The 12032-nt window shown below is 41.3% G+C and overlaps 1 protein-coding gene across 1 annotated transcript in view; it reads right to left on the bottom strand.

Moving 5' to 3' along the window:
• The window catches only part of LOC144763172 (amine sulfotransferase-like), a 405236-nt gene that overhangs the window by 334477 nt on the left and 58727 nt on the right, over positions 1 to 12032 (bottom strand). Inside the window, exon 2 of the mRNA XM_078648512.1 lies at positions 10991 to 11037. Within this exon, the coding sequence (XP_078504638.1) occupies positions 10991 to 11018 (28 nt within the window). The 5' untranslated portion in view covers positions 11019 to 11037. The remainder of the gene's footprint in view (positions 1 to 10990; positions 11038 to 12032) is intronic.

Below are 12032 nucleotides of genomic sequence, written 5' to 3'. Positions count from 1 at the left end.
GGGGTCTCTATTTTTGATACACATATCATTATTTTCACCTCTTATCTTTATACTGGACACATTTTCTTTTCTATAGGTGAGGAAGTTACCGTTGATGAGAAACATGGGCAAGCTGGTGAGAACCTGCCAGTAACACCTCTGGTGTAGCGCACATGAGGGACTTCCTCACCTTTTCACATATTTTTCTGTGGTTTCTTATACACCTTTTTCAGTTAAGGGTACTATTGTTATGAGTTGACGGACAAAACTTACACTTATGTAAATTTACGACGGTGGCCTTTTAGGATTGGATTAGACTGGTAAACTATTTAGACCAGCTGTTGGGTAGAGGTGGACCACCCCCCGCCCCCATCACAAGTCCTAAGTAAAAGAGTGGATATTGTCCCGTATAACCAGGTCTGTTGTTGTGTAGTAAGGCAAGAAAATACCAACTTTCTAAAGGTGTTTAGCTAAAGAGGGTTTTGGCCTATAATCAGTAAGGCAAGGCTGGTTTTTATAAGCACACAACAACACACATGGCAATACTTATGTCAATTATAGCTCACTTGACATGATCACACATGACACTTAGTGTGACCTTATATCATAATTGTGCTTATTTTTTTGATTCACTTCTTTTGTTTTTTGTGAAAATATGTTTCAAACAAAATTCATCAGTTTGTTCAAAGCAACATACAAAAGTTTGCAGCAGACCACAACATTAGTTTGAATCTTATTAGGACATTCTTAAAAGTTCTTAAAGTACAAAAGAATATATTTTAAATAAGCGATTCCTAGTGGAGATGCAAATCAAGTTACCTAATGAATAATTATGAGGTAGTTTGCAATTTGTGACCCAGTGGGAATCACTGCCATCACAGGATGGTTGCTTGCTGTGGTCAGTAAACCAACCTCTATGTAATTGCTTTAAATAAAGTATTTTTTTTAAATGCAATACGTTTTCCTTAATGGAAAATTGACTGTGTTTGAAAAAAAGAAAGTGAAACTTGTACGTTTCATTTTTTAAGAGTATGAAGTGGTTTTTAGGACCACTGCCTGCTCTTAAAAAATAATGTTTTGTACATTCTCAAAGGGAAAGGGGTCCCCCTGAGGTGTCGGCAAAGCATTCATGTTTTGCAACCAGAATTTGGTTGCAAAATATTAAAACAGCCTATTCAAATTTGGTATTTGGAAGGGATGTCCTACACATTCCCCTTCCAAATACCACATAGGTATGAATTCAAAATTTGGGATTGATATATACCAAGTGCTGTATTACATAAAGTGCTGTGGGGGTGCAACAGACATTTGCGCCGGCTTTGCGCGCCCCGAGGTACTTTGGTATTACAAAAGGGCCCGCAGATGCTTTTGCGGCCCCTTCTGTAAAACCAATAGTGCTGGCGCAAATAAAGCGCCACTGCTATCTTCAAGGGGGCATTCCCTCATTTGAATAGGGAATGCCCTGTGCAAATGAGGGAATCCCTTTGCCTCTTCACCCACGCCATATTACCAAGGTGGTCGCAGAGGCAAAGAAGCCCTAAGGAGGTGCACTGACAGTGCGCCACGTAAAAGCTGCTGCACTGTCAGTGCGCCTCTTGAAAATAGCCTTCTACAGGGGGTAAAAGGTGTCCTATGGAGCCCCAGACAATTTCTTGCAGGCGGGTGCAGTCACTGTCTGCACCCCCTGCAAGGGGATCTGTATTCCTTTTTAGGTCTCGCCTACCCAGCGCGCATGCCCTCCATAGAAAAAAGATCTTTTGGAATGGATTAGCTTTTCACCCTAAAAACATGCACGCGTTGCATTGCTTTCAATGGCAACGCGTGCACATTTGGCTATTTGCTTGTGGGAGCGAGCAGGGGCACCATATGTTTGTAATTAACTTGCAAACATATGGTGCCCCTGCTCGCTTCCGCAAGGGAAACGCTCTGCGAGTCTTTTTTTTTTAACTTTGTTTTTTTTTTACTTTGAAACCGAGCGCGGCACCGCTTCCAGGACACTGCGCTTGGTTTATTGATATATTTCCTAACTTTAGCACTGAGCGCGGCGCCCACTGCAAGGACACCGCGCTCAGTGTTGAAGTTAAGAAATATATAAAGAAACTGAACGCGGTGTCCATGAAGCGGCGCCGTGCTCAGTTTTAAACTTCAGCATTTGCAATGCAATTGGACTGATTACATTGCAAATGCTTATTTTAATCGTGGCTGGAATGGAAAGGGCATGGAGGCGGCTGCACTGGGGGTCATTATGGAAGCAGTATTTGGCATTATTGGGAACTGCCTTCCGGTGCGGGGAGAGGAGGCTGTGGGTGAAATACCTGTACACTGGTATTTACGGAAGATGATGAAGCCTTACGCCCACTGCTGCCGATTTTTCAACGGGGCAACCAGGTTGGAGTCACAGCGTCGGCTCAACACTGCGTGATTCTGGGCAAATTGCTCAATCTCGCCATGCCGGAAATAAAATGAATGCAACCTTCTTTACTGTAACTGGTGCTAATGTAAAGCGCTACAATCCCTCCGGACTGGGTTTGCGCTATACACAACTGCAAAAAATAGATAAATAAGGGCGTGAGGAGAGTGCACGAGACTGGCATTGGGTGAGCACTGCTTGGTACGAAGCGCTTGAGCACCTTGTCAGGGGCTGGAAGCGCTCTAGTAGCACTAGTACACTGCCATAGTATTTTAAGAAAAAGGTTTGTAAAAAATTACATTTTCTTATGTAAGTGGATTTTGAATGTATGCATATATAGGTCTGGTAACGTATAGTAGGAACCATTATGCGACGCAGACACTCACGTGGTGCATGGTGTAGTGCACTTCCTAGTGTAAAATAAGCTCATCTAAAGGAATTTTGTGATAAATGGAGCTGGAACAAAAGTTCTTGTGAATGCATTTGTTGGGGATTAATTGCAGCTAAAAGCTGTTTCTGCATCCCAACAGTCAGTACTGTGAACTTACATTTTGGTTGAATTTCCGTTTTAATGAGACTCGGTCAATTCCATAAACCAAGTGTCTCCTCACCACTCCCCCACAGCCCCAAGTCTCTTGTCCATTACTCTTTTTACTCTAAAACGCATATTCGCCTCAAATAAAGTTATAGCCAGAAACGTATTATGTGACAAGATTTAAGGTCGTAAGGACCGCAGTGGAAGTATGCAAAAAAGGTATTAATATTAATTTAAATACGTATACCCCGTTGAAGAACTGTCCTTTACTGCCGAATACATTTAGCGACCAAGTAATGATTAATTGGGGAGGGCTGGAGTAACTCATTTAGGACATCTAATTCAGGGACATCAACTAGTATCCTTCGAATATTTACAAAATACCTATAACTAAAACAGAAACAACTTTTTTAAATATCTCCAAGTATGGAGCTTCCTGGAGCAGAAAATATGTAATAATCAGATCATATTAGATGAGATAGGAATCTTTGAATTAATTAATGCAAGAGCTAAAATGGCTCCAATATATCAGCTATTTTTAGACGAAATGAAGGATGATCTACAAGATCGGGAGATAAAGTGGCAGAACAAATTAGGGGTCGAACGGATTAATATTACAAAGAGCATAGATATAGCCACCCAGGTATTGCCTAATGGTTCATCGACTAGCCAACATTTTTTGTCCATCTTTGAACTATACTACACTCCGAGCAAGATCGTGAGATGGAAATCAACTAGGGGAGATGTGGTCTAATTGCGGCTGACGCACTCCATATGTTCTTTTATTGTCCCAGACTTTCTCAATACATTCAGGAGATTGAGTTTTTCGTAACAACTAAGCTGGGCATTAAAGTACAACTGTCGGCAGAGTTGGTAATTTTTGGCTCTCAAGAAGAAGGACAGGGTGGATGGTCTTCTCCCGAAGAAGGATTTATTTTCATCTGCATGTTTATTTTTCGATCATGTATAACGGCTATATGGATAGATGCCGATCCACCGACTTTTTTGAACTGGCAAACAAAACGTTTGTCTACATATCATTTAGAGACGTCTCTGTATAAAAGGAAGGGTATGAGGAAAAAAATGTTGGGAGCAAAGATTTGGCGTCCTATTACAAACTGGTTAAAACATTGATCCGACAAAGTCTGATGTTCAAGCTTTTATGTTTTGATTATAATTTTGTATGAATTGAGAATTGTAATTTTGATCTGTTCACTGACATTTAAAACAATAAAAAAAAAAGAAACGTATTATGTGATGTCTGTAGTGCCCAAAAGCCTTCCAATATCACACTAGCCGCTTCCCTTATCACTCTCCATGTGGCCGCGTCGTAACCCCTTGGCCCCTCACCCATGTTCCTGTTTAAATCAAGCCTTATATATCTGCTTAACAATATTAATCTGCGATTTGCCCTCTTGGGACTTTTTAGCCCTCATACTAAACGTTTTTCACTCAAAGTGCAATTCTTTAAATGTTTTTCACTCAAAGTGCAATTCTTGCTATTTCATTCACACGTATTTGTAATTCAAGCGCTTTGAGGTGCAGTGATTATTGATCACCTTCTCTTGGCTCAGTGATTCTAGTGAAGAGGCCCTTGCACTCTCAAAATCTCCAAAACCCTCGTGCCTGGCCCGTCTGCAATCTCTAGAAAGGAGCTATATCTGGTCAGAGTAAAGAAAGTCGTATGAGGTAATCCATGAATGTTGTAGGACTTGTGACAGAAGTTCACGACACTGAAAGGGAAACCCCACCCACTCGGATGTAGAAAACATCTTTGAATTGTTCACAACTTTGAATATTCATTGCGCGCAAACCTTGCAAGGGGAACCACGCAGCACTTACAGGTAAGTTACAGGTAAATGTCTGTGACCTAAGTGTATTTTCCACGACTTGGTCTGCCTTGGAAAATGTGCCCAGTTTAGTGCTAAATGCTGGTAATGTAGGTTTCCACCAAAATCGACTATTTTATTTGTATAGGTCTTCAATAGCTTAAAACCTGCTTTCAGGGTGCTTGTGCGAATCACTGCTTAGATATAGAGCTTCAGTGTTCTACTCTTCTAGTGGTGCTTAGGTCACCTCTGAGATGGGTTCACAACTTTTGGGTGCAAAACTACTTTGCTGTGCTTGGAGTCACGTCATTTTAATACGTAACTGTCACGGGGTGAGAAAATTCAGGACAAAGAGAGGTACAGCGAGGCTTGGGGAGTTCTCTGTCAAGGGAAGTGCGGCAGTGGAATTGTACTCTAATTGCCGAGGCGTGCGCAGCACAAGGAGCTTGTTTCACTGAGCAAAACGGAGCGGCGAGCGCCCTCTGGTGCCCCAAGGGCACATATGGGGCTAAACACGCAGATTCCCAAGTAGGCCAACAAATCACCGGCCTGCGACATCGGCATTAAAATCCAATCGCAAGGCCTCCTGAAGATCTATGACCTACTGCGTGGCTCTAGGGGCCAGATGTAGGTAATCCCAGATTACCGATTCTTAAATACCGAATCATACCGATTCAGTATTTAAGAACTGGCAATCGGGATGTAGGTAATTTTACCGATTTGATTACCGAATCGGTATGATTCGGTAATTACCGAATCGGTATTTACCAATTCGGTAATTGCCTGGAGGCCCATAGGAATGAATGTCATTTATCGAAGGGGTAAATACCGATTCGGTAATTGGGGGAAACATTGAAGGGTGGCAGGGTGGCACTTTGACACCCTGCTGCACCCCTCAATTGTGCATGGGTGCATATGTTTCAGACATACATGCCCTTAGGGCATGTATGTCTGCAACATGACACTGTTTCAAAAACAAAAGAAATGCTTTTTAAAGGGTTTTCATAATTTACCACCAACTTCTAGTTGGTGGTAAATTAAGAATTCTTAAACCCCGGTAGCGCTGATTACAGTGCTACCTACATGTCAAAATACAGATTCGGTAATTATACCGATTCTGTATTTTACAGATTCGGTAAAATTACCGAATCTGTATTTTAACTTGCCCCTACATCCCAAACTCCAAATACCGGTGGGTAACGGCCGAAGTCGGCCGTTACCGACCGGTATTTGCCTTCCTACATCTGGCCCCTAGTGTGTAGTTATAAAGATTCCCTTTGAACTGGTATATTTCGTTTTGCTCAAGCAACCCGTATCACAGCACTCTATAAAATCTATCACACTCGGAACCACTCCACTCAAGATGTGAAAGTCCTTATATTAAAAAAGATTTATTAATATACCAATAGTGAAAATCACAATAATAAATCAACTTATAATAACACATCATAAAACCATATCAAAGGGTAACAAAGTACCCTACATAGGCTAGAAAAAAATATAAAAAAATAAATAATTCATCGAATTAATATCTCATCATGTAAAAACAACAAAAGAGCACCACATGGAAGGAAAATTTACAAGGCTGTCAGAATATGCCTTTATTAAAGTTATCTGTAATGCAGCCCCAAATTGCTTTTTTGCATTCGCAAACGGACCGTCCCGTTTGTGACTGTAAATATGTTTTGTACATCTGGCCCCTAGTACCTAAACCTGCAGGTCGATGTAGGCCATTCCACCTGCAGACTCAGGACAGAGGGGCAACAAATACAAAAGTATGATGGAGTTGACTGGAGTTTGTATGAGATCGATAACTGGCATTTTAGTAAATTCTCACAAAGTGCGAATGGTCTACAAGTGCAAATTTACATCCACATAGTTTTTTGTCATTCTTGATTTATCTTCCTAGATACATTTATCACAATTAAAAGATAGTTTCTCATTACCAATGTAATTGGAAACACTTACTTTCTGTGTTACGATTTCTCTGATAATTCTGACAATTGCTCATTGTTACCTAATTAGGCAATGTATGTTGGTAATAGCAAAGGCCCTGATTGCTGTTTGCCTGATTAACAGTGTCATGTGCAATAAATAATGGTAATACACACATATCAATTATTAGTTGTGCGGCACGCACCACACTCCTGTAATGTTCCTCCGGTTATTTTCAGCAAGCATGTTACTGGGAGAAAAGTGCCTAGTGCAGATTTTGACAATGTAAGTACCCAAATCTGCATGCCAAGCCCCATCCCTTTGGGAGATTTTCCTAACTGGTCACACTTTATCACGCCTGGCAAATTCCAATCCATGTGATGATAGAGAAGGATTTTGTATTTGAGCTTGGGAAATTCAGGGCAGGTGCAGTATCTATGGATTTATGTAATTTAGGTAATGCACAGACGCATGCCAACAAAAAAATGATAAGCTGTTGCACTTGGCCTTTTTTGGCTAAAGTTCCTTAAACTTTTTGTCTTCCTCCTAGACCTTTTTCTGACATTATATTGCCGACTTAGATGTTTTGGGCACTTTGCAACTGCTGATCAGTGTCAAAGTGCAAGTGCTCCGTGTATAAAGTGTTATGGTAATTGGTTGTCCATAATTGGTATGTTTTTCTTACTAGTAAAGTCCCTAGTAAAGTGCACTATGTGTGCCGGGGCTGGTAATGCAAATGCTACTAGTGGGCCTGCAGCACTAATTGTGCCACCCACCCAAGTAGCCCTAAGAAGAGATCTCAGGCAGCCATTGCAGTGCCTGTGCGTAGTTTGTTAATTGCCTTGTTGTCCTGGCAAGTGCACCCACTACAGCGTCGCCTAGCAAAATAGCTGCAACGTGATCGGGGTCGCAGGAAGTCTGACGAGCGTAGGGAGAGAGCGAGGTAGCGCACCCCCCAGGTAAGGCTTGGACTCCAGTCGGGAGCCGCAAGCATGTGTGGCCTGGAGAGGCATGCAGGAGGAGAACAGGAGTGCTCTGATCTCTCTCCCGCTGCACCTCGTTAGATGCGCTGAGTCCCTGAGCATTATTCTTGACTTACAAACTACCTGATTCTTGCATTACTTACCGCATTATTCTTGCATTACGCAATTCCTGCTTCTTGCATTACTAACCGCATTATTCTTACATTATAAACTGCCTGATTCTTGCATTAAGGACTGTCTTAGTACTACAGTAGGAACTGCATTACAAACTGTATAGCATTGCATTAGGACTGCATTAGAGATCGTGAATTGCTCATTAATACTGCAAGAACCTACAAGTGATTGCTGGCCTAATAACCAGCAAAGTGAAATATTACGAATATGCATATGTTGGATTTCTATCGTTTGGTCTCATCATATTCCTTTTTATAAAGATACCTCTATTTTATGAAACTAGTGTGGTGTCCATTTGTTGTGTTATCACTGTGTTACTGGGAGTGTGGTTGCAAATACTTTACACATTGCCTTGGAGATAAGCATGGCTTCTCGTGCCAAGCTACCAGGGAGTGAGCAGGGGTTATCTAAGAGTGTGTCCCTCCTTACGCTGACTGGAAGCAAGGGTCTCTATTTGGACTAAGGTACCTTGCTCAGCCAACTGGAGACCCCGAGTTCTAACAGAAGCTATGAGAAGTGTTTGTAGGACAATGAGTATGCGAAACCTAAGAACTCTTTATTAGCTTTTGCTACTCTCTAACGTGATAGATAGAGTACTCCAAGTCCATCCTCTTCAGTTACTGCACCTATTTTTTCCTTAACCCGTTGGCTGCTTCCACTTTTTGGCAGCAGTGCAGCCGTTTTAAAAAACGGGTGCGGTCGCGTCGGCCATTGGCCGACGGCAGCACCAGCGAGGTAGTGCTGCCGTCGGCCAATGACCGACGGCAGCAGCCAACGGGTTAAGCAGGGGGTAAACTTGTCCCTCATAAGTTAGTTTGTCCGCCCTGCACCTTAAAAACAATCGCCTTCACTTTCCTGGTAGAAAAGCATGACAATTATGAGAGGAATCAAGATAAGAAAAGAGGGCAGTATGAGGCCTTTTTGCACCTCTTCTGTAACCCAACTGCTTCTGTACTTCTGTTTAACTGTACACAGGTAATCGCATCAGCGAGTAATCACTTCATATTACACTGTGTACATTTGTAAAGCCCTCCTTATTGTTTCCCTGTGAAACTCTCTTTGCGAAGCAATCTATTGATTTCTACTCCCAATTTGGACTTTTCAGATAATCTACGAATTTCTTCTCAATCCATATTTGGAAACAGACTGACCATCATTTTAACAGGCTCGTCCTCTCCCCTTTGTGTGTATAAACAGTATTATCTACATCTTATGTACGGCGAGTGACATATTTAGTTGTCTTGTGAAAAACTCTTTACTTGATTTTTTAATTATTTCTGGGCGATATAGTTTCTCAAATTCAGCCAATTATTGTACCGTGATTAGTACTCTTAGATGCCGAATAATTTCTCTAGCTAATGAGTAATAGGTTATGTGAAAGCACCCAGTTATGTTACTTTTTAAAACAATAGGTATGGGACACTATACTAACAACAGTTTAAAGCAAATCAATAAAGCCAATTTTCATTTTTTGTAGACTGTAGGCTTCATTTTTTTAAATTTCACATTAACATACATTTGTGGAAAATATGTTAACAAATGTCAAGACAGGAAATGCAGCCAATAGTTGTTTTGTGGCGTAAAAACAGTTTCCTTATTTTTTTTTCAGGTTCTTAGCTCCATTCCTTAATGATTCCTCAGTTCATACACAAAATGCTTCTTTCTACACAAACTTTCTTTTCGTATTAGTTCCTACTAAGTTAAGTTTCTGAGATTGTATTAGTGTTCGATATGCATTTTCCCTATTAATCATCCCCTTGGTTTTTTGCTCTGGTGCATTTAAATACACATACATTTTGTCAAGTTTGAAATTGTTTAGGTAGAAAATATAACAAAGACAATAAAAACTCAAGATTAAATACCTAGAATTTTTTTAAGTGTTGCTGTTTTAGTGCTGCTTATTGCTAAATTGACGTCCATGTAAGCCCCCTCACCGCCTCAACCTTTTAAAACTGTGAGATCGCCCGTGCCAGTACCTCCTGTATTACCTCTCAGATTAAGGACCAAATGTACAAGGGGATACTGCCACCAGAATGTCACTTCTTAACGTAGCTTAACACCGTCTTGTAAATAAGACCCCTTTTCACACTTCACTTAATGTGAAAGGGGTGGTCAATGGGTGTTGCAGTGGGCATTCCGCTGCAACAGCCATTGCTTTTTTGACGCTACCCCATATTTACAAGGCTGGGGCGGTGCCAAAAACGAAGACCAGGGAATACCTGGTCTTAGACTTGAAATACAAGGAGAAATTATTAATTTCTCCTCGTATTTTACTTTTTCCATATGTGCTGTATTCTGCAGCACACAGGGAAAGAGGAAATCTTCTTTCAAGATTGTTTATGTGCAGGAAGGTGTCCCTTTCAGCACAGAAACAATTGCCCCTGCAGAGCAGGCACCCTTGCAACATGGCACAAGGGTGCCAGCGCAGACACTAGGCAGCTTTTTTAGCGCCAGTGCCTGGGGAACTATAGGGATGCGCTGTATTTATGTGAATACAGTGCATCCTTGCGTTTTAAAAATGGAGCGCAGCGTTACTAATTTTTGAGTAACACTGCTCTCTGACATTGTGTTGTAAATATCCCCACTTTGTTTCATATTTCCTTAGATGTGTTATTTATAAAATATTTTCAGCTCGCCCTTTCTGTTCAGCTTTGGGCCAGCACTTTGATATAATAGTTCTGTAAGAGGCTATTCAATCAAATTAATTAAAACATTCACATTCATTGAGCATTTGGTAGCTTGCTTCAATGCCATGCACTACTGTTTTACTACCTGAGATGCTCAGGGCTTTGAGGCACATGCTCAAATATTGACCTTGTTGACAAGAACATCACATTCATAGCCTTGCCCTCAGATGAACCTCAGTATGTGACTGTATATGACTCATTTTTATTGTGAATAACAATTTTCAGAGTCTGTCTGAGAAGAATTGAAGAGAGCAAAAGGATGAAGAAAAGTGTGCTAGACATTGCAGCTTACTGACACCACCAATTAATACAATCTGTGCAATTATGGTCTATTTCAATACGGTCCTGCATAAATACACTAAGTAACTTTGGAAAAGAAATGCACAACAGGGGCTTCTGGTGAAAGGCAGGTATTCTAAAACCAGAGTTCTGACTACATCCAAAAGAGAGTTACTCACCCCATTCACGGGTAGCTGATGTTGCCATTTTTATGTGGTAAATTAACCTGTGAAACAAAACATATGTACTTAATGTCAGTAGAAACATTTGTAGTCAATATCACAATCAACTGCCAGATAAATAAATCACTAAACTCTGCCTACAATATTTCTGCTAGCTTTATCCAACTTCCACAACCATCATCATTTTGACCCACCGACTACTAAGCTATACCAAGAAACAATTGTTGAAACTCAGTTTCAGTGCAGTATTTTAAGTTTAAAATGCCCAGGGCCAGACTTACTACCAGTTTGTGATGGGAAAAATCCACACACAGTAAAGTAGTACAAACTCTTTCACAGTTAGTAACATTCCACTGAATCACTTCTAGGACGCAAATGCATCAATATCTTACGGCTGCCTCACAGCAGGCATAAGACTGATGCAGACACATTTGAAATGGGACTTGCCCATGTGAAATGACCCATTGATGGCGTTGAGTCACTTTCATGACACACTCCAGCAATGCGTCATTTTTTGCGCCTACAGATACCTCAGAAATACTGACGTATCTGTAACTCCTTGCTACATGATGCGTTATACTGTAAATATGAAGCATCTAGAATGTCGCAAGGAGGGCGCAATGAAAAGTGATGCATCGCTGTTTTCACACTTTTCATAAATGAGGCCCATAGTTTTTGACACAACGTTGATGTACTAAAATAGCCTCAGCAAGCTTTGCATCAAAATATAGTGTCTCCTTAAGGATTGTTTGCTGCTAGCAGCCAAGATGTTTGCCTAAGCAAATGCCCATTCTCACAGATTATAGCCAGCCACCAGAAAAGTTCCCCCTTTCAGTTCACTGCAGCTCTGAATGTGAAGTCTCTGGACTGATACAGTGTGGAAGAGATCAACGGCAGGCAGCTGTGCTCACTTCTTTCAGAGCAACCCACTGGACCAGGGATCGTGAGGCAGCCTAGCTAGGGCGGCTTTAGCACTGGTGGCACCCCATGTGACAATGTTTGTTGGCACCCCCCAATGAACTCCTTCGCAGATTTCCAG

The sequence above is a fragment of the Lissotriton helveticus genome, chromosome 6 (genome assembly GCF_964261635.1).
Source record: "Lissotriton helveticus chromosome 6, aLisHel1.1, whole genome shotgun sequence".
NCBI classification, from domain to species: domain Eukaryota; kingdom Metazoa; phylum Chordata; class Amphibia; order Caudata; family Salamandridae; genus Lissotriton; species Lissotriton helveticus.
Note: the sequence above shows the minus strand (reverse complement) of the source record. Positions and strands in the feature narration are given on the sequence as shown.